Genomic DNA, 23,616 nt, shown 5'->3' on the forward strand with positions numbered 1-23,616 from the left:
GAAATGTTATCCATTTTTCAGCATAGTACATTATGCAAAAGGACTGATAATGTTGGTCACTCAGGAGTAATGTCAGGACGTATTTTTTCACGAAGAGGGTGGTGGATACGTGGAATGCCCTCCTGCGGAAGGTGGTGGAGATGAAAACAGTAATGGAATTCAAACATGCGTGGGATAAACACAAAGGAATCCTGTTTAGAAGGAATGGATCTATGGCATCTTAGTGGACACTGGGTGGCAATGCCGGTATTTGGAGAATAAACCGGTGCAGCGCGGACTTCTACGGTCTGTGCCCTGAGAAAGGCAGGGACAAATTAAACTCAGATATACATATAAAGTATTACATACCATGTAAAATGAGTTTATCTTGTTGGGCAGACTGAATGGACCGTTCAGGTCTATCTGCCATCATTTACTATGCTACTATGTTATTCTATAAAAGCTGCCCAAATTTGGGCGCAATCCTGAAATCAGTGGGCAACTTGACTAGTTAACAAGTAATAATTGGATACCATCAATTACTGACGCTAATTAGCACTAATTAGGAGTTGCACGCACATCTACCTGCATGCTATAACACTGGGCGTCCAAATCCCATTGCAAACAACCCAACGAGAGGTGCAGTCATGGGTAGGTCAGAGGCTTCCGAAAATTTGTGCTTAGTTTTATAGAATACTGGGGATGCATGCGCCAAAGTTGGGTGCGGGTATCGATGCTATGCTCTTATTCTATAAAGAACACTCAGCCAGGAGCATCCTTCATAGAATAACACTGAACACTGATTTTCTATCATGGCACACAAATACTCAGTCCAAAAAATCAGAATAGAAAAATTGCTCATCTCAGAGTTCAAATACGTTCAACTCTTTTATGCAAGGTAGCCACCTTTCATAATTGGAAGCCTTCCTCGCATGTATTAAAATCTTCAATACGTCTCAAAAACTTTCAAGTACCCCTTTCACATTTTTTGAAAACTCCTTTGAAAAAAAAAGTTTTATAAATTTATTTTGAATGATTTAAACAGTTATACCTGAACCAATAGCTTCCCCCACCCCCCAAAATTGATTTTACCATTTAACATACTCAGACTATTTATACTATGATATCCATTCAAATGAGCTGTACTTTTACCGGATAGATGTGACTATAAATAGAATTTGCAAATTGAGGGCTCTCATTTAGTGGGGGAGAACTGTAAAAAGTTAAAGAAATTAACTTCTGTATGAACATTATAGCATACTACATGCCCCCAAGTAAATATGGGGTTTATGAAACACTGTTTTCAGTCACTGCTCAGTCTCTTTTCACAATGGAATATGCAGCTTCTTCTTGGCCTTGGCATAGAAAAATAATTCTTTTACAAAGACTTCAAAAAGCTAAAAGTTCAACAGGAACTGTGTGGGGACATTAGGAAGTTGTGTTTCTCTGCTCCTGTGCAGGGCCCCGAGAAATACCACCGGCTGGATCCTTTTGTGTAGTGGTGTTTTTTTTCACTGTCATGGTGGCAAATAACGTGTCCATCATGCCCAGAACCTCCAACAGTTCCTGCTCATAATTCATTTCATTTTCTAAAAGTTCCTGGAGCTTTAAAAACTGTTTATCGATGATAGTTGATTGTCCAATAATAGGCAAGTAGATATCTATGAACAATAGAAAAAAATAAACAAATAAATAAAAATATGTTCAAAACTAGTATTTCCCACTAGGAGTTTGGTTGAATTTTTTTACCCACTGTACTTTTTTTGAACTTTAGGAATTCACTATTCTCTTTTTATCTCCAATCATATTTCACACTGCTGATCCCTCAGCTTATATTTAATATGTACAGTTAAAAGTTAAGGGGCCCTTTTATTAAGCCATGGTAGGCCTAGCGTGGGCCTATCACGTGTTAAAAAAAAACACTACTGTGGGATGCACTAAGGCGTTCTGTGGTAGTGTGCCGCTTAGTGTGCGCTAATCCCGCAATGGAAAATAATTTTTATTTTTCAGCACGGGAGGTGTGCCCATGGGCGGAGAGTAGGCAATGCCTGCGCTAATCGGGTAGCATGGGCACATTAAGGCGCGATGCTTAATTAGCACAGGAGTAGTATAGGAGCTGTACTAAATAGGTAGCAGTAAGGGCTCCCGTGGTAATGGCCACACACTAATTGGAAAATTAGCACATGGTCATTACAAAAAATAAAATAAAATATGGCCATTTTAGTGCCACGCTAAAAGTGGCCGTGGCTCGCAGGAAACCCACATGCTGACTGCAGCACTGGCCACTTTTTAGCATGAATTAGTAAAAAGTCCCATAAATGTTTAACATGTATTAATTTTAATGCATGTTAACGACAGGTCTCTCACCCTCATTCAGCACTTCCCCGTTTCCCTCCCCAACATACTAAATTATGCTTCTCTCACCCGCTGCCATGTCTTCCAGCACTCCTGAACCCTCCCAGCCAGAAACGAAGTTCCGTCACAGAAGGCAGGATGATACAGAGTGTGGCTTTGGCCGGGTGAGAGAAGCAGCATGCCTTCAGCAGTGCAGTATTAATGGCAAGGTCAGGGGGCATGTGGAAGGAGACTGAGTGAGAGAACGGGGACTGTGGAGGGGGGGAGGTGGGAGAATGTTTTTTGAGAGGGACAGACACTGGACATAGGGGATGGAAAAAAAGCAAAAAAGGGAGCTGGTGACCGTGGAGGGGAGAGAAGGGAAGAAATGGTGACTGATGGAGGAGAGGTGAGATGGGAGGAGAGGATGCTCCTAGAGGGGAAGAAGGAAAGGGAGATGGTGCCCATGGAGAAGGGGAGAGGAGAATGGAGGAGATGATCCCCACGGAAGGAAGAGAAAGGGAAGAAAGAAGAGAGGAGATAGTGCCCTTGAATAAAGGGAAAGGAAAGAGAGAAGGAAAGAGATGGTGCCCATGAATGGAGGGAAAGGGAAGGAAGAGAAACTAGACAGATTTAAGAAGAAAGAAAAATAGAAGAAAGTTTAATGTGAAAGATGGATTATAGGGTAAGTTCACTAATAGCTAAGTAGCCTGGTTTTTGTACTTCCAATAAATTGGAAATTTTAAGAGGGATATACATATATATTCTATAAGATTGAAAATGCTACAATCAAAAACTGAAAAATTCATAATAAAAAAAAAAAAAAAAAAAGATTTTTTAGACTAATGACAAAGCTGTTCAGGAGTAAAGCAACTCTGAAGGGGGCCTGCTTAAGTTACAACAAAATATGTTGGTTTTCTGAGCTTCTAAAGTCTTTTCCTCCTAGAAACAGAGAACAGTTTGGTGAGTTAATTGATCTTGAAGTGAATTTTCTCATTATACAAGACATAAGCCAAGGAGTTTTGGACTGTATGAAAAAAAAAAAAAAATCCCAAAACATATGTACTAATGTGAGATATTTCCACAAGCACTATTAGAAATGGAACGAAAAAATCATTTCTGGAATCGGTATATTCCTAGCAAATGCACTACGGGATAACTGTACAACATCCATGTGTCTTTTCATACAGTTCCAACAATCATTTGTGCAATCACTTTTTAGAAACCAATAATGAAAATTTATTAATATTGACCTGTGTGATGAGAACATTTTTAAAAAGTGGGTTCAAAATATATTGACCAGCCATCAATTCACAGACAGATTTATAAGTCTAGTATATTTGCTTTGTTGAAGCTCATGTTGTGTAGTTTGAAGGTTTCTTATTCTGTCCCCTGTAGAAGCCTAAGAAGGTGAAACCAGCCAGCTTGGAAGCATATATTTAAATGGAGTTATAATTAAGCAGTTGGACTTATATTGGGTCATAAATTCTAGTGGAGTCATGACTGGAAGAAGTTGGGATAATTGATTTTGGAAATGCAGTCAGATTCATCTTCAGTCGTTTGTTTGTAATTTGGGACAATTTTAAAGAAAAGAGGAAACAAAAATAGGAAATGAAGAGCTATCAATAAGCTTTGTTGGGACTGTACTGTTATCCTTGAGTGCCTTTAGGGGCCCTGTAAAACTGTGTTGAAATCTGGGCTTAACACGGGATTTTACAGTGTGCTAAACCCAGGTTTCATATAGCATTTTTTTTAAAGGACATTTTCCATTTTCTGAATTTCAGGCTTTCCCTTACTCTTGTTCCCACTGCTAGAATTCATAAGTACATTCATAAGTATTGCCATACTGGGAAAGACCAAAGGTCCATCAAGCCCAGCATCCTGTTTCCAACAGTGGCCAATCCAGATCACAAATACCTGGCAGATCCCAAAAAAGTACAAAATATTTTATACTGCTTATCCCAGAAATAGTGGATTTTCCGCAAGTCCATTTAATAATGGTCTATGGACTTTTCCTTTAGGAAGCTGTACAAACCCTTTTTAAACTCCGCTAAGCTAACCGCCTTTACCACATTCTCTGGCAACAAATTCCAGAGTTTAATTACACGTTGAGTGAAGAAACCTTTTCTCCGATTCGTTTTAAATTTACTACATTGTAGCTTCATCGCATGCCCCCTAGTCCTAGTATTTTTGGAAAGCGTAAAAAGACGCTTCACATATACCCGTTCAACTCCACTCATTATTTTATAGACTTCTATCATATCTCCCCTCAGCCGCCTTTTCTCCAAGCTGAAGAGCCCTAGTTGCTTTAGCCTTTCCTCATAGGGAAGTCGTCCCATCCCCGCTATCATTTTTGTTGCCCTGCTCTGCACCTTTTCTTATTCCACTATATCTTTTTTGAGATGCGGCAACCAGAATTGAACACAATATTTGAGGTGTGGTTGCACCATGGAGCGATACAAAGGCATTATAACATCCTCATTTTTGGTTTCCATTCCTTTCCTAATAATACCTAACATTCTATTTGCTTTCTTAGCCGCAGCAGCACACTGAGCAGAAGATTTCAACGTATCATCAACGACGCCACCTAGATCCCTTTCTTGGTCCACAACTCCTAATGTGGAACCTTGCATGACGTAGCTATAATTCGGGTTCCTCTTTCCCATATGCATCACTTTGCACTTGTTCACATTAAACGTCATCTGCCACTTAGACGCCCGTCTCCCAGTCTCATAAGGTCGTCTTGTAATTTTTCACAATCCTCTCACGATTTAACGGCTTTGGATAACTTTGTCTCATCAGCCGATTTAATTACCTCACTAGTTACTCCCATCTCTAGGTAATTTATAAATATGTTAAAAAGCAGTGGTCCCAGCACAGACCCCTGGGGAACCCCACTAACTACCCTTCTCCATTGAAAATACTGACCATTTAACCCTACTCTCTGTTTTCTATGTTTTAACCAGTTTTTAATCCACAATAGAACACTACCTCCTATCCCATGACTCTCCAATTTCCTCTGGAGTCTTTCATGAGGTACTTTGTAAAATGCCTTCTGAAAATCCAGATACACAATATCAACCGGCTCACCTTTATCTGTTTGTTCACTCCTTCAAAGAAATGTAGTAAATTGGTGAGGCAAGATTTCCCTTCACTAAATCCATGTTGACTCATATTTTCAAAGCACTTAGCCTTCCAAAGTTCCATAGAAACCTATGGAACTTTGGAAGGCTAAGTGCTTTGAAAATGAGCCCCAAAGTCTCATTAATCCATGCTTTTGAATATGCTCTGTAATTTTGTTCTTAATAGTCTCTACCATTTTGCCTGGCACCGACGTCAGACTCACTGGTCTATAATTTCCCGGCTCTCCTCTGAAACCTTTTTTAAAATCGGCGTTACATTGGCCACCCTCCAATCTTCCGGTACCGCGCTCGATTTGAAGGATAAATTACATATTACTAACAATAGCTCCACAAGCTCATTTTTCAGTTCTATCAGTACTCAGGGATGAATACCATCCGGTTCAGGAGATTTGCTACTCTTCAGTTGGTAAAACTGCCTCATTACATCCTCCAGTTTTACAGAGAATTCATTAAGTTTCTCCGACTCATCAGCTTCGAATACCATTTCCGGCACCGGTATCGCTCCCAAATCTTCCTCGGTGAAGACCGAAGCAAACAATTCATTTAATCTCTCCGCTACGGCTTTTTCTTCCCTGATCGCCCCTTTTACTCCTCGGTCATATAGCGGTCCAACCGATTCTTTTGCTGGCTTCCTGCTTTTAATATACCTAAAAAAATTTTTTACTATGTGTTTTTGCCTCCAACGCAATCTTTTTTTTGAAGTCCCTCTTAGCCTTCCTTATCAGCGCTTTGCATTTGATTTGACATTCCTTATGCTATTTCTATTATTTTCAGTCGGTTCCTTCTTCCATTTTCTGAAGGATTTTCTTTTAGCTCTAATAGCTGCCTTCACCTCACTTTTTAACCACACCGGCTGAAGTTTGGTCTTCTGTCCTCCTTTTTTAATAAGCGGAAAATATTTGGCCTGGGTTTCCAGGACGGTGTTTTTGAACAGCATCCACACCTGATGTAAATTTTTGACCCTCGCAGTCGCTCCTCTAAGTTATTTTATCACCGTTCTTCTCATTTTATCATAGTCTCCTTTTTTAAAGTTAAACGCTAACGTATTTGATTTCCTATGTATACTTCAAAGCTAATATCAAATCCGATCATATTATGATCACTGTTATCAAGCGGCCCTAGCACCATTATTTCCCGCATCAGATCATGCGCTCCACTAAGGACTAGGTCTAGAATTTTTCCTTCTCTTGTCGGCTCCCGTACCAGCTGCTCCACAATGCTGTCCTTGATTTCATCAAGGAATTTTACCTCCCTAGTGTGCCCCAATGTTACATTTACCCAGTCAATATCGGGTTAATTGAAATCACCCATTATTATTGTGTTGCCCAGTTTGTTTGCGTCCCTAATTTCCTTTAACATTTCTGCATCCATCTGTTCATCCTGGCCAGGTGGATGGTAGTACACTCCTATCACTATCTTTTTCCCCTTTACACATGGAATTTCAATCCACAGTGATTCCAAGAAGTGTTTTGTTTCCTGAAGAATTTTAAATCTATTTGATTCAAGGCTCTCGTTAATATGCAATGCTACCCCTCCACCAATTCAATCCACCCTATCACTACGATATAATTTGTACCCCGGTATGACAGTGTCCCACTGGTTATCCTCCTTCCACCAGGTCTCAGAGATGCCTATTATATCTAATTTTTCATTTAGTGCAATATATTTTAACTCTCCCAACTTATTTCTTAGGCTCCTGGTATTCGCGTATGGACATTTCAAACTATGTCTGTTGTTCCTATTTACATCATGCTTAGTACCTGACAGTATTAATTTGCAATCTTTTGTCTGATTTTTATTTTTATTTAAGGACACCTGATCTACTACGGTCTCTTTTGCAACCTCACTATCAGGATACCCTATCTTCCCTGTTTTGGTGATATCTTTGAAAGATACCTTATCCCGAACCATGCGCTTTTGAGCGACTGTCGGCCTTCCCCCTGTTTCTAGGAACATGAACTGGGGGAACCCCAGCCAGTCAGGTTTTCAGAATATCTACAATGAATATGTAGGAGACTGATTTGCATATACTGCCTTCTTAGTATACAAATCTATCTCAAATATTAATTGTGGACATCCTGAAAACCTGACTGCCTTGGGTTCCCCCTGGACAGGTTTGGGAATCACTGCTCTAAACTTATCTTTAATCACGCACATTTTTCTGGAACTTTTCCTCACTTCTTTCAAATTTGTTAAGGTTCATCCTGTCCCCTCTTTCAAATAAACTGACTCTCTCATTAATTCCAGTTATTATTGGTCTTAAAAATATTTGACCTCGATATTTAACCAGAAACTCACAAACTATCAGCTCCTTCATTAAACCCACTCTAACAACACTGCCTTCCTCTATCCGTGTGAGCAGCCTCTCATCATGAAAAATTGACATTCTTCTAGTTCTTCTTGATCTGTCTGCTGCCCGATACAATGATCACGTCATTCATAATTGCCATACTGGATCTAACTAAAGATCCATCAAGCCCAGTTTCCTGTTTCCAACAGTGGCCAATCCAAATCATAAGTACCTGGCAGGACCCCAGAAGTAAGCAGCAAATAGACTGCAGGAGGGTAACAAGATTGCCTGTTTATGTGAAAGAGAGATACCATCTTCAGAAGGTGGTAGGGAAAACATATGCAAAGAGATGGCATCCTCCAGGGACTCGTCCATAACTTTTTTTTTTTTTTTTTTTTAACTCAGCTATGCTGCTTTTACCACATCCTCCAGCAACAAATTTCAGAGCTTAAATTATGCATCGAGTGAAAAAATATTTTCTCTAGTTTGTTTCAAATGTACTACTTAGTCAATTTAATTGCATGCCCCTAGTCTTTGTACTCATTGAAGGAGCAAACAACTGGTTTGTTTTTACCCATTCCACTCCTCAGGACTGTACAGACCTCTATCATATCTCCCCTCTGCTGTTTTATCATTTTGTACCTTTTCTAATCCTGCAATCTCTTTTTTTGAGATCCATAGAGTTAGACTGATCAATCAATTTATTTTACATACACAACTATAGTAAAATTATGTATCATACCTGATAATTTTCTTTCCATTAATCATAGCTGATCAATCCATAGACTGGTGGGTTGTGTCCATCTACCAGCAGGTGGAGATAGAGAGCAAACTTTTGCCTCCCTATATGTGGTCATGTGCTGCCGGAAACTCCTCAGTATGTCGATATCAAAGCTCCATCCGCAGGACTCAGCACTTAGAGAATTACACCCACAAAGGGACACTCTGCCCAGCTCACCACCGCCGAAACGGGGGAGGGGAATTAACCCAGCTCATCCCCACACAAGTGGGGGAGGGGAATCCGTCCAGCTCATCCCCGCGGAGCGGGGGAGGGACACCACCCCGCCGATGCGGGGGGATCTGGCTTATCCTGCAACCGCGGGAGGAGCTGACTGACCCTAACACCGCCGAAGCGGGAGGGGTACAAAGCTGCCCTACAGCCGCACGAAGCGGGAGGGAGTGCCAGCAGAATTTAAGTCTCAATCCAGCCCCGTAAAACGGAGGGGAGAGGAATGCAGCAGCTCACTGTAACACAAACTCGTCTCAACTCTTGAAGAATCCAAGTGAAAAAACTTGAACACGAAGTCCTCCTGAAGTAACTGAAGACTAAACTTCAACCTAAAATTCAACCAGAATATAAACAGTACAGATATCTGGGAGGGGCTATGGATTGATCAGCTATGATTAATGGAAAGAAAATTATCAGGTATGATACATAATTTTACCTTCCATATCATCATGCTGATCAATCCATAGACTGGTGGGATGTACCGAAGCAGTACTCACCCAGGGCGGGACATTGAAATCCCTGACCTCAACACTGAAGCTCCAAACCGGGCCTCCGCCCGAGCAGCCACAGTCAAGCGGTAATGCTTGGAGAATGTATGGGCCGATGCCCAAGTTGCCGCCTTGCATATCTCTGCCAAGGAGACGGACCCGGCCTCTGCCATCGAGGCCGCCTGAGCTCTAGTGGAGTGAGCCTTCAGCTGGATAGGCGGCACCTTCCCCGCGGCCACATAAGCCGCTGCAATGGCTTCCTTGACCCATCTTGCCACTGTAGGCTTAGCAGCCTGCAGACCCTTACGAGGACCTGCAAACAGGACAAACAGATGATCCGATTTCCGGAAATCATTGGTCACTTCCAAGTATCTGATGATAACTCGTCTCACATCCAGATATTTAAGAGCAGAGAATTCCTCTGGGTAGTCTTCCCTACGAAAGGAAGGGAGACAGAGCTGCTGATTCACATGGAAGCGAGAAATAATCTTGGGCAGGAAGGAAGGCACTGTGCGAATAGTCACTCCTGCCTCAGTGAACTGCAGAAAAGGCTCTCGACATGAGAGTGCCTGGAGCTCGGAAACTCTTCTGGCTGAAGTGATAGCCACCAAAAAGACTGCTATCAACGTCAGGTCTTTCAGAGATGCCCTCGACAAGGGTTCAAAAGGCGGCTTCTGCAAGGCTCTTAGTACCAGGTTGAGATTCCACGCAGGCACCACTGAGTGCAGAGGAGGGCGCAGGTGATTAACTCCCTTGAGAAAGCGCACCACATCTGGCTGCGAAGCCAGGGAAGCACCCTTCAGGCGGCCCCTGAAGCAAGCCAGAGCTGCTACCTGGACTTTAAGGGAACTGAGCGACAGGCCTTTCTCCAGACCTTCTTGCAGGAACGCCAACACTGAAGAAATTGTAGCAGTGAAGGGAGAAAGTGAGCCAGCTTCACACCACGCTGCAAAGGTACGCCAAACCCTGGCGTAAGCCGTAGAAGTAGAGCGCTTCCTCGCTCTCAGCATAGTGGCGATGACCTTGTCTGAGAAGCCCTTCTTTCTCAGACGCTGCCGCTCAATAGCCAGGCCGTAAGACCAAAGGGGGAGGGATCCTCCATCACCACGGGACCCTGATGTAACAGGCCCTGCTCCACTGGCAGTCGCAGAGGATCGTCGACTGAGAGCCTGATCAAGTCCGCATACCAGGGACGTCTGGGCCAATCCGGACCCACCAGGATTATCCGGCCTGGATGCTTTGCCACCCGGTCTAGCACCCTGCCCAACATGGGCCAGGGGGAACACATAGAGAAGCTCTTGTGTCGGCCACTGTTGGAGAAGAGCATCTACTCCCAGGGATCGAGAGTCCCGTCCTCTGCTGAAAAAGCGCGGCACTTGGCAATTGGCCGATGACGCCATCAGATCTAGGCTCGGCTGGCCCCAGTGCTTCGTGATGTCCAAGAACGCCTGAGCAGATAGCTGCCACTCTCCGGGCTCCAAGGTATGGCGACTGAGAAAGTCCGCCTTGACATTCATGACTCCGGCAATGTGGGCCGCTGACAGCTGTTCCAGGTTCGCTTCCGCCCACTGGCATAAATTCATGGCCTCCTTGGCTAGAGGGGCGCTCTTGGTACCTCCCTGGCGGTTGACATAGGCCACAGCCGTGGCATTGTCCGACAGGACCCGTACTGGCTTCAACGCCAGTACCGGGATGAACTCCAAAAGCGCCAACCGAATGGCTCTGAGTTCCAGGAGGTTGATAGACCACTTTGCCTCTGCAGGAGACCAGAGCCCCTGCGCTGTCCTTCCCAAGCAGTGGGCTCCCCAGCCCGACAAAGAGGCGTCCGTCGTGACGACAATCCACTCCGGGGTCACCAGAGGCATTCCTGCAGACAAATTGTCTGTCTGCGTCCACCAGCTCAGCGCCTTGCGCACTGCTGGGTCCAAGGGAAGGCGCACAGCATAATCCTCCGACATCGGAGTCCAGCGCTGCAGCAGAGAGTGTTGTAGTGGTCTCATATGAGCCCTGGCCCAGGGCACTACTTCCATCGTGGCCGTCATAGAGCCCAACAGCTGCACATAGTCCCAAGCCCGAAGAGGAGAGGCTACTAGGAACTGGTCCACCTGAGCCTGAAGCTTGACAATCCGATTGTCTGGCAGGAACACTCTGTCCACTTGGGTGTCGAATCGAACTCCCAGATACTCCAGGGACTGAGTTGGGCGCAGCTGGCTTTTCTCCCAGTTGATGATCCACCCCAGGGAGCTCAAAAGAGCAACCACCCGGTTCACAGCTTTGCCGCACTCTGCATAAGAGGGGGCTCGGATCAACCAGTCGTCCAGATAAGGATGGACTTGTACTCCTTCCTTCCTCAGGAAGGCCGCGATGACCACCATTACTTTGGAGAAGGTCCGCGGAGCAGTAGCCAACCCGAATGGGAGGGCTCTGAACTGGAAGTGTCGGCCCATTACTGCAAAACGCAGAAAGCGTTGATGAGGATGCCAGATGGGAATATGCAAGTACGCTTCCTTGATGTCCAAGGATGCCAGGTACTCCCCTGCCTTCACTGCCGCTATAACAGAGCGGAGAGTCTCCATGCGAAAGTGCCGAACTTTCAAGGCCCGATTGACCCCTTTGAGGTCGAGGATAGGCCGTACAGAACCTCCTTTCTTTGGTACCACAAAGTAAATGGAGTAACGCCCCTTGCCAAGCTGATTTTCTGGCACCGGAACGACCGCACCCAGGCGGATCAGGTTGTCCAAGGTCTGCTGCACTGCCACAGCTTTGACCGGAGACTTGCAGGGAGAGAGTACAAACCCGTCTCTTAAGGGTCGGCAGAACTCTAGCTTGTAGCCGTCTCTGATGACTTCCAGCACCCAAGCGTCTGAAGTTATTGTGGTCCACTCGCCCAGAAACGAGGACAGCCGTCCTCCAATCTGCACTGGGGCGTGGACCAAGGCCCCGTCATTGGGTACGAGACCCTGGGGGAGGACCGGAGGGAGCACCTTCGGGACGGCGGTCTCTGCGAAAGGAATGCTGCTTGGGGGAGAAGTTCCTCTTGAAGGAAGAGGGGGCAGAGGAGCCCGACCTGCCCGGGCGGTACCGACGGGCTTCCTGAAACCGTCCTCTGGAGGTACCGGGGCGAGTACTAGCCCGAGCCCTGACCTCTGGTAACTTCTTGCCCTTAGACGTGCCGAGATCGGTCACGATTTTGTCCAGCTCGACTCCAAAGAGCAGCTTGCCTTTAAAAGGCAATCTAGCCAGGCGGGATTTAGAGGCGTGGTCAGCAGACCAATGCTTCAGCCAAAGCCACCGCCGCACAGAGATTGTCTGAGCCATGCCTTTAGCTGAGGCCCTCAAGACATCATACAGCAAGTCTGCCAAATAGGCTAAGCCCGATTCCAGGGCCGGCCAATCAGCCCTCAAGGAATGATCCGAGGGGGAAGCCCGCTGCACCATAGTCAGGCACGCCCTGGCCACATAGGAGCCGCAAACTGAGGCCTGCAAACTTAAAGCAGCCGCCTCAAAGGACGACCTTAAGGCCGCCTCCAATCTTCTGTCTTGGGCGTCCTTTAGGGCCGTGCCACTTTCCACCGGCAACGCCGTTTTCTTAGTCACCGCAGTGATTAAAGAATCCACGGTAGGCCACAGATAGGCCTCACGTTCACTTTCAGTCAAAGGATAGAGGCGGGACATAGCCATAGCCACTTTAAGGCTCGCTTCCGGGACATCCCATTGAGCCGAAATTAAGGTGTGCATGGCATCATGCACGTGGAAGGTTCTAGGCGGGCGCTTCGTCCCCAGCATAATGGCAGAGCCAACAGGGGCTGAGGGAGAGACGTCCTCCGGAGAGGAAATCTTCAAAATGCCCATGGCCTGCACTAACAGGTTGGGCAAATCCTCTGAGCTAAAGAGCCGCGCTGCAGAGGGGTCATCCGCTCCATCCGAGCGGGGATCCGTCTCCTCCAAGGAATCCGCAAAGGACCGTTGGGAGAACTCAGATACGCTGCCCTCATCTACATCGGAGGAGGAGACAAAGTCCTCCAAGGCCTGGGAATCAACCCGAGGGCGTTTACCTCCGGGAGCCTCAACCTCTTTACTAGACGAGGGAGCAGGGGCAGCGTTTTGCATAAGGAAGGCCTGATGCAGCAGCAAAACAAACTCGGGGGAGAAACCCCCCAGACTGTGCACTTCCGCAGCCTGGGCTACAGCCCTAGACGCACCCTCAACCGGCGCTTGCAAGAGCGGGGGAGAGACATGCTGCGCATTCAAGATGGCGTCCGGCGCGACACTCCGCGAAGGAGCCGCGCGGGAAGAACGGCGCTTAACTTTAGCCGCTTTTGTGCCGTCGCCCAAATTAAGGGCGTTCATGGCATTAATGTCTCCCACCTCAAGGGCGGCCCAAGAAGAAGCCGTCCGAGCCGCGTGGCCGGCCAAGATGGCGGAGGCGAGCAGCGGGGGATGGGCGTTTATGGCGGGAAAAACCGCCACACCGGAGGAAGGACCGGGACACTCATCGGTCACGAAACTGTCACCCAACAAGGGCGAATCAGACTTTAAGACCCCCGAATCCCCTCTAGAAGCGCCCAAACGATCCGGGGAGCGACTCTTTGCGCCCTCGCCCTCCGACGCCATAGGCCACGTGGAGATCAATCGGGGAACCCCCTGCCCGCTATAAAAAGGTAAAAATTACCTGCTTTCCGCTCCGAGCTGTAACGACTTGGTGTCCCAGTGAGTAGCTGCAATAAACGTTTAAATAAACGTCGAAATAAACGCCTTTAAGGACGTTCAAAATTTTTTTTTTTTTTTTAACGGAGCCAGCGGGAGGGGGGAGAAAAGGAGGGACCTGGCGCCACCAGGTTTGCACTTGCTCAAGAAGAGCCCTCAACCCCAGGCACTCAACAAAACCTAAAAATTAGGCTTGGAGGCCTAGCCAGAGCTGCTGCTGTGTGTGACCACCACCTGCTGAGATAGAGAACATACTGAGGAGTTTCCGGCAGCACATGACCACATATAGGGAGGCAAAAGTTTGCTCTCTATCTCCACCTGCTGGTAGATGGACACAACCCACCAGTCTATGGATTGATCAACATGATGATATGGAAACAGCTTTCAGACAACCAGGACATTTAATCACCACTGGATTACACCTAGATTTTGACCAACAAATTTTGTTCAGTATCACTGTGTCTATTCACTGAGTCAAACTCCCTCCCAGCTCTCAAACATAATGCAAAAGATTGCTGACTACTGCAGCTTTTCACTATAAAACAGTGAAACTATTACTACTGCTACAGAACCTAGTGCAAATTAGATGCAAAACACGTCATCTGCCATGGCACATATGTCATATTTACTACTAGAATACAGTTTTGTGAATGAACCGTGAAGAATTTTATACCTCCAACGTACTCAACCTGTATCAAAACAGATTTCAGCTTTACACATATGGAGTTAAGCAAAATACATATCCCCCCTCCAAAAAAAAAGGAAACCAAGTTAAGCAAGAAACAGAACATTACTCTCTGGCCCACGGTACTTACCAAGAATGAGCTCTGCAACATGTATCAGAACCGGGGCAAACCTTGGCTGAATTATATTCCTGCAGAGTAAAAACACAAGGATACAGCTTACTACACTCCACAGACTTTCCAATTCTTCTTGTATCCTGAAATAAGACTCCATACTGAGAGATATCAGCTTCTAGTTAAAGACCAGATGCAACGTTCTTAGGGAATTTCACAGCTGAGAGGGGAGGCAGAAACTAATGAAGTTAGCTCTACCCTCTCCTAGAGGCAAACATAGACAGTCAAGTTTTCAGGATTGCCACAGAAATCATAGCTTGGCCCAGAGAATGGAGACAAACTCCATGCCCTAACTGCTCACTTATGGGCACAATGCTTATTAGGCATAATCCCAACAGTATGACAGCTGCCCTCTCTGCCCATGCAAACTAAGAAACGTAAGGCAGTGAGGTTGCCAACAAAAATCATACCGTAGCAAGAAGGTAAGTAGAACTGAAAGCTGTCTTTCATCTCGTCCTGCAAGTGCATTTTTAAGAGTTCCTCTACGATTTAATTCTTGCATTACTGCCACTGCAACCTCAGGGGTCTTCGCTCGTAGATGAGGCTAATTAAACATTTAAAAAAAAACAAAAAAACAAAAAAAACAGGTACATAATCACACATGGTACAAGCAGCTCAAGCTAAAATAAACTTAATTAAAAAAGAACTTTGTGGTTGGGTAGAAGCGAGACCTGAAGAAGTATATAAGTATTAAACGATAAAAGCATTGAACACCACTGAGGTCCCTGCCTAAGGCAATACCACTGAAGGTTCTCCCTTGTTTCTGTAGCATTTGTGATTAGATGCCATCTTTGTGACCATGAGAAATGAGCTCCAAATTACAGACTACCTGCTGCATGTTTCTGATATATAATGAGGGCACCTATTTTATAAAGCAAAATACATGTCTACTTTTCTCTACAGAATACTAGCATAACTGGCTAAAAACATGCTTTGATTAAGGTGTGATCACTTATACCTGCCCTAGGGCTAATGTAAATGCCTGAGTCTTGATATTAGCAAGAATGCATGTAAATTATATTTCATGGTGCATTTGTTCCTTCAACCCAGGCATATGCCTACAGTCAAAGTATGCACTATTTTAGGCTAGCCATGATTTTATAAGAGGTGATTAACATGCATTTATGAGCACAGGCACACATTAACCACCAAAATAATTCCTGGTTAGACACATACTTCATGCCTAAAAGCACGTGCCTTTTATAAAATTACAAGATTCTCAGGTACTGAATTTATCCTGAAGCTATGCATACACACAATTTTTTATAAATTACAATTTTCTAATAAAGAATTATACCAAACTTTAAAGTCAAAGACAGAGTCATCTTTCATTTATGCAAACAGAAGATCTATTATTACTTCATAAAGTGAATGCTCATGAAGTCAACCAACCCCTTTTCTGCAGCAAGCCTAACCAAACCCCTTCTCTATATTTCTACAGTACTCTCAGCCCAAGCATGAAGAATGAGAAAGCCTGTCTGATGAGTTCAAGTTGCCCGCTAGGACACATGCCACTTTACTAGCTAGCCCCAGGAAATGCATTTCTGATCAAAAAAAGAAAAACATGCTGCCGCAGTCAGCACAACACAAAAAGCAGCAAATGTTCCTCATCTTACCTCCAGGGCCGCATCAAGAGCCATTGACACCTGGAAACCTTTCAGCAGCTTGTCATACTTCTTCAAATGATCTTTTACAGGCTTACTGACAAAAATATCCTCCTAGAATTAGGACAAGGAAGCTTAGTTGAAATAAATTATGCAACAGCAAGGACTGAAGACTATGTTGGAACATTAACTATATACAGCCAATCTTCACCAGATTGGAATAACCCAACCATGGGTCCACAAAGCCAATACCGAAAAATACTTGGACTGTGACAAGTGTGTTTTTGGTTCGTTTCCTATAGAAGTTTAGAAAGGTTTATTCAACCCATTTTAACAGTTTAAGTCAAAGTGCAAAAGTAGGGAGTGTGCTCATAGTGGCTGCAAAAGAGGGTGGGGTTGAGTAAATGTTAATTTCATTATTAGGGTCTCTTGGGTTTCTTCCAATTAAGGCATTCTGGAATCTATTACTTTTACACTTAGGACCCTGTTTACTAAGCCATGAGGTAGGTGCGCTAGCATTTTTAGCACGTGCTAACGCTAGAGACACCTGTATTTTCCTAGGGGTGTCTCTAGCATTAGTGTGCTAAAAATGCTAGTACAACTTACCGTAGTAAACAGGGCCCTAAGCAATAACAGAGGTACACAAATTGCACTTGTCAGGCTTTGTGCAGAGAGTGCCTCCTGCTGGCAGAAGTGACTTCCTATCCAGCTGCAGAGGAAATTTGAGGGGGAAGAGCCTAAACATGGTGGGGAAGGAACAACAAAAAGATCAAGCCTACTAACAGGAAAAATATTTGTTCATAACCAAGGAATGGCAGCCAAGATGTGCAAAATGAAAGCATAAGAATATAAGGACATAAGCGTTGTCATACTGGGATATAGACCAAAGGTCCAGCGAGCCCAGTACTCTGTGGCCAATCCAGGTCACAAGTACCTGGCAAGACCCCAGAACCATAAAACAGATTTTATGATGTTATTCTAGAAATAAACAGTGGATTTTCCCAAGTCCACCTTAATAATGGCTTATGGACTTTTAGGAAATTATCCAAACCTTTTTTAAACCCTGCAAAGCTAAATGCAGACTGGCACATCTTATTCAGTAGTTTCTGTGAAGCTGCTGCCAAGTCTCTGTAGCCTCAGTTTGTGAATCTTAGCTTCTGCATTACAGCTGCCTAAAATGACTATACATGCCTTCACTTTAACACCTTCATGAAAATGGTTGAAGAACAGCCTTAAGAAATATAATGTACAACTAAACAGGGGGCAACGAATAATGCCAAAATAACAAGATTATTCTTTTCGGAGATTTTCGGATGCCCATGATACCAACCCTATTATTGTCCCTTTAACCAAGTTGTGGTTAAAAAATCCTCTACTCTCTTTTTTTTGCTTCCTGGTAAAAGCTATCATTTCAATCTCCAACAGTAGGAATACTGACCACGGGGACAGGTCTCCAGCATTCTCTTTCACTGACACTGAAAAGTTTCTCTCACTCAATTCCCTCAAATCGCTACAATTTCATTTTTCAGTACTGTAAGGTGTATACCATCTAGGTCAAGTGATTTACTCCTCTTTAGCTTGTCAATATGAAAGCAAGAAGAGGTTCCCCTCTACTTATACCCCCTCACTAAAATCTATCAGTCAAAATCCAAAAGGACCCCATGTCTGGAAATCTTCTGCTTAAAGTTAAGTATATATCCTTTCAAGCGGGCTAATTTCCAAGTCTAATTCCTCAGTTCTATGTATGGTTGCAAGTTTTTATGATGATTTTTTTGAACAACACCCATTGCTGGATACCATATAAATGATGTAAACAGATATACACAAAGCCTTCTTTCTACTGGTGAAATATTTCATAGATGCATTTTCATCTTTGCTGAGCCCAAATGCTGTGAAGGTTGAAATCCTAACATGCAATGTTATACAACTTTAAATAGACAAATTATCTATTTATATAAGTAGTACTTTCTCTGTGGCTTTTAGGCTTGCTTCTGAGTCCCCTTACTTTCTTTCCAATTTAGACCTGCTGCAGCAGTTACTGGACAAGTTCTGTGGGGTCCTGCAACACTGATCACAGGGACACACACACGTCTTCCCCTGCTACAACTCAGACCAAAAATCATGAAGCAAACTATTTCACTTAAAAGTTATTGTCTCCTTTTGACAGTGGATATCTATAATATACAGGGTGAGGCAAAAAAACCAAAACAAAACCCCAATTAATCCCTTGGAGTTGTTTTCTCAGCAACCGCTTTATTTGATGTTACTATCTACACTTATGTGCTGAGTGGAATGAGATTTTCTTTAAAACATGCCGAAGTTTCAGACTTTTTAGCATGACCACCCAGCAATTTTTGAATGTTTAAAAATGTTTGCACTGTAAAACCACTGTTATTTGGAAAAACAAATGGGGTACCAGCTTACTGTTAATGATGTCACAGTGATGTAGACTTTTGTATGGGAATCAATGTTGGAGGCCTATCAAACTCCATCCAAAGCCACAAAACAATCACCAAATTCAAGTACTGAAGATAATCTGGGACAGCCTACTACAGGGACCGATTGACAAGGATGTTAAGACTTCCCACAGCGACTGAAGAAGGCCTGTGTTAAAGCTGGATGTGGACATTTTGAGCATTCACAGTGATTGCAATATTTTGACATTTTACTATGACACTTGCATCCTATATTTGGCCTCTTGAGGTCAATATGGCTTACAATTATCACAAACATCAGAAGAAAATGGCTAACTGGCAATTGTTAATTGTATCGTTTAAATGACATTATTTTACTGTGTTTATTTCTAATGCACAAAAATCACTAGGTAATAACACTAAAATATCAGTAACAACAACACAGCTTAAGATAAATAAATGTTGTTTAATATTTAGTCATCATATTTTCTTACTATTAAGTACATAAAATTTAAGAGTTTGCTGAGAAAATGGCAAAAAACTCTAGGGGGTTCCTTTTTTTTTCCTCACCCTGTACAGCCACACAGTTTAGTATAACAAGTCTTGTTGAATTTAGGTATCAGATTTATCTTTATTTTTCACTCTATAGATATTGCTGAAGCTTCTAGCTACGTTTCCCTTTGCTTAAGCAGAAATACCCCTGTAAACAAGGTAGTAATTGGTTAGCAAGTGGATGCTACGTGTGGAACGTACCTGCTTGGGCATGTAATCTTTCCCCTTCACAAAGACCCGGTAGGCCGGCCGCCTCCTACTCCTCTTTGATGTTGACTCCTTTTTTTCTTCTGGTTTTCTATGCCGGATGTTCAACACACTATTGGTCATCCCTACGACAATTATTTCATCTTCAGGCTGAAGAGTTAGAAAAAAGTAAATAAAGTACTAACTGTTGTAAGGTGATTATTTTGGATCTCACCTCTACTGTAAGAGTAAAAAGAGGTGGATTAACTTAGTAAATAAAATGTTAACTGCTGCATAATCATGGAACACTGAGCACTGGGACAAGCATTTCCTAGTAACTAAGGAAAGGCTGTGGATTATAAGTGCCACATTAGTAAAAACAACAAGTGTGTTACTTGAAGATTCCTTCTGATACAGGAGAGTAATTACAGTGGAGGACTGGCCTAGTGGTTAGAGCACCGGTCTTGCAATCCAGAGGTGGCCAGTTCAAATCCCACTGCTGCTCCTTGTGATCTTGGGCAAGTCACTTCACCCTCCATTGCCTCAGGTACAAACTTAGATTGTGAGCCCTCCTGGGACGGAGAAATATCCAGTGTACCTGAATGTAACTCACCTTGAGCTACTACTGAAAAAGGTGTGCGCAAAATCTAAATAAATAAATACAAGTAATTCTGTAACCAAGCACCCGTATTTCCACACCACTTGTGTGAAAAATATAGACTGTTAGCACTTTTACAGCTTATGTGTATAAGTGACAACAAACTGACTACATGCTATGCTGTAAGGGCATGCCTAAGTGGTATGGGGGAGATTCTATACGTGGCGCCTAAAAAAAATCAGCGCTGAAATAAGTGCTAAGGGTATTCTATAATCAGTGCCTAGATTTAGGCAGTTGATATCTCAGTGCCTACAACTACGTGCATCCATTTACACCAACGAAAATGTGGCGAAAAATCCCACTGGGCAATATACTATAACTACGTGTGTAAAGCGAATGCTACATACCTGTAGAAGGTATTCTCCGAGGACAGCAGGCTGATTGTTCTCACTGATGGGTGACGTCCACGGCAGCCCCTCCAATCGGAAACTTCACTAGCAAAGTCCTTTGCTAGCCCTCGCGCGCCCGCGCGCACCGCGCATGCGCGGCCGTCTTCCCGCCCGAAACCGGCTCGAGCCGGCCAGTCCAGTATGTAGCAAGACAATACACTTCAAGGGAAGACACAACTCCAAAGGGGAGGCGGGCGGGTTTGTGAGAACAATCAGCCTGCTGTCCTCGGAGAATACCTTCTACAGGTATGTAGCATTCGCTTTCTCCGAGGACAAGCAGGCTGCTTGTTCTCACTGATGGGGTATCCCTAGCCCCCAGGCTCACTCAAAACAACAACCATGGTCAATTGGACCTCGCAACGGCGAGGACATAACTGAGATTGACCTAAAAAATTTACCAACTAACTGAGAGTGCAGCCTGGAACAGAACAACCAGGGCCCTCGGGGGGTGGAGTTGGATCCTAAAGCCCAAACAGGTTCTGAAGAACTGACTGCCCGAACCGACTGTCGCGTTGGGTATCCTGCTGCAGGCAGTAATGAGATGTGAATGTGTGGACAGATGACCACGTCGCAGCTTTGCAAATTTCTTCAATGGAGGCTGACTTCAAGTGGGCTACCGACGCAGCCATGGCTCTGACATTATGAGCCGTGACATGACCCTCAAGAGCCAGCCCCGCCTGGGCGTAAGTGAAGGAAATGCAATCTGCTAGCCAATTGGATATGGTGCGTTTCCCTACAGCCACTCCCCTCCTATTGGGGTCAAAAGAAACAAACAATTGGGCGGACTGTCTGGTGGGCTGTGTCCGCTCCAGGTAGAAGGCCAATGCTCTCTTGCAGTCCAATGTGTGCAGCTGACGTTCAGCAGGGCAGGAATGAGGACGGGGAAAGAATGTTGGCAAGACAATTGACTGGTTCAGATGGAACTCCGACACGACCTTTGGCAGAAACTTAGGGTGAGTGCGGAGGACTACTCTGTTGTGATGAAATTTGGTGTAAGGGGCCTGGGCTACCAGGGCCTGAAGCTCGCTGACTCTACGAGCCGAAGTAACTGCCACCAAGAAAATGACCTTCCAGGTCAAGTACTTCGGATGGCAGGAATTCAGTGGCTCAAAAGGAGGTTTCATCAGCTGGGTGAGAACGACATTGAGATCCCATGACACTGTAGGAGGCTTGACAGGGGGCTTTGACAAAAGCAAACCTCTCATGAAGCGAACAACTAAAGGCTGTCCTGAGATCGGCTTACCTTCCACTTGGTAATGGTATGCACTGATTGCACTAAGGTGAACCCTTACGGAGTTGGTCTTGAGACCAGACTCAGACAAGTGCAGAAGGTATTCAAGCAGGGTCTGTGTAGGACAAGAGCGAGGATCTAGGGCCTTGCTGTCACACCAGACGGCAAACCTCCTCCAATGAAAGAAGTAACTCCTCTTAGTGGAGTCTTTCCTGGAAGCAAGCAAGATGCGGGAGACACCCTCTGGCAGACCCAAAGAGGCAAAGTCTACGCCCTCAACATCCAGGCCGTGAGAGCCAGGGACTGGAGGTTGGGATGCAGAAGAGCCCCGTCGTCCTGCGTGATGAGGGTCGGAAAACACTCCAATCTCCACGGTTCTTCGGAGGATAACTCCAGAAGAAGAGGGAACCAGATCTGACGCGGCCAAAAGGGAGCAATCAGAATCATGGTGCCTCGGTCTTGCTTGAGTTTCAACAAAGTCTTCCCCACCAGAGGTATGGGAGGATAAGCATACAGCAGACCTTCCCCCCAATCCAGGAGGAAGGCATCCGACGCCAGTCTGCCGTGGGCCTGATGCCTGGAACAGAACTGAGGGACCTTGTGGTTCACTTGAGATGCGAAGAGATCCACCAGGGGGGTGCCCCACGCCTGGAAGATCTGTCGCACCACACGGGAATTGAGCGACCACTCGTGAGGTTGCATAATCCTGCTCAACCTGTCGGCCAGACTGTTGTTTACGCCTGCCAGATATGTGGCTTGGAGCACCATGCCCTGACGGCGAGCCCAGAGCCACATGCTGACGGCTTCCTGACACAGGGGGCGAGATCCGGTGCCCCCCTGCTTGTTGACATAGTACATGGCAACCTGATTGTCTGTCTGAATTTGGATAATTTGGTGGGACAGCCGATCTCTGAAAGCCTTCAGAGCGTTCCAGATCGCTCGCAACTCCAGAAGATTGATCTGTAGATCGCGTTCTTGGAGGGACCAACTTCCTTGGGTGTGAAGCCCATCGACATGAGCTCCCCATCCCAGGAGAGACGCATCCGTGGTCAGCACTTTTTGTGGCTGAGGAATTTGGAAGGGACGTCCCAGAGTCAAATTGGAGCAAATCGTCCACCAAAACAGGGATTCGAGAAAACTCGTGGACAGGTGGATCACGTCCTCTAGACCCCCAGCGGCCTGATACCACTGGGAGGCTAGGGTCCATTGAGCAGATCTCATGTGAAGGCGGGCCATGGGAGTCACATGAACTGTGGAGGCCATGTGGCCCAGCAATCTCAACATCTGCCGAGCTGTGATCTGCTGGGACGCTCGCACCCGCGAGACGAGGGACAACAAGTTGTTGGCTCTCGTCTCTGGGAGATAGGCGCGAGCCGTCCGAGAATCCAGCAGGGCTCCGATGAATTCGAGTTTCTGCACTGGGAGAAGATGGGACTTTGGGTAATTTATCACAAACCCCAGTAGCTCCAGGAGGCGAATAGTCATCTGCATGGACTGCAGGGCTCCTGCCTCGGATGTGTTCTTCACCAGCCAATCGTCGAGATATGGGAACACGTGCACCCCCAGCCTGCGAAGCGCCGCTGCTACCACAGCTAGGCACTTTGTGAACACCCTGGGCGCGGAGGCGAGCCCAAAGGGTAGCACACAGTACTGGAAGTGGCGTGTGCCCAGCTGAAATCGCAGATACTGTCTGTGAGCTGGCAGTATCGGGATGTGTGTGTAGGCATCCTTCAAGTCCAGAGAGCATAGCCAATCGTTTTGCTGAATCATGGGGA

At 45.3% G+C, this 23,616-nt stretch overlaps 1 protein-coding gene across 5 annotated transcripts in view; it reads right to left on the bottom strand.

Moving 5' to 3' along the window:
- Positions 1-956: 956 nt before the first annotated feature.
- Positions 957-23,616, bottom strand: part of UTP15 (UTP15 small subunit processome component) — a 148,007-nt gene continuing 125,347 nt past the window's right edge. For all 5 annotated transcript variants that reach the window (XM_030193288.1, XM_030193286.1, XM_030193287.1 and 2 more), the window contains exons 9-13: positions 19,579-19,734; positions 16,424-16,525; positions 15,218-15,351; positions 14,766-14,824; positions 957-1,640 (exon numbers count right to left, since the gene is read on the bottom strand). In XM_030193288.1, coding sequence (XP_030049148.1) covers positions 1,408-1,640; positions 14,766-14,824; positions 15,218-15,351; positions 16,424-16,525; positions 19,579-19,734 — 684 coding nt within the window. In that variant the 3' untranslated portion in view covers positions 957-1,407. The remainder of the gene's footprint in view (positions 1,641-14,765; positions 14,825-15,217; positions 15,352-16,423; positions 16,526-19,578; positions 19,735-23,616) is intronic.

The sequence above is a fragment of the Microcaecilia unicolor genome, chromosome 2 (genome assembly GCF_901765095.1).
Source record: "Microcaecilia unicolor chromosome 2, aMicUni1.1, whole genome shotgun sequence".
Taxonomy (NCBI): Eukaryota; Metazoa; Chordata; class Amphibia; order Gymnophiona; family Siphonopidae; genus Microcaecilia; species Microcaecilia unicolor.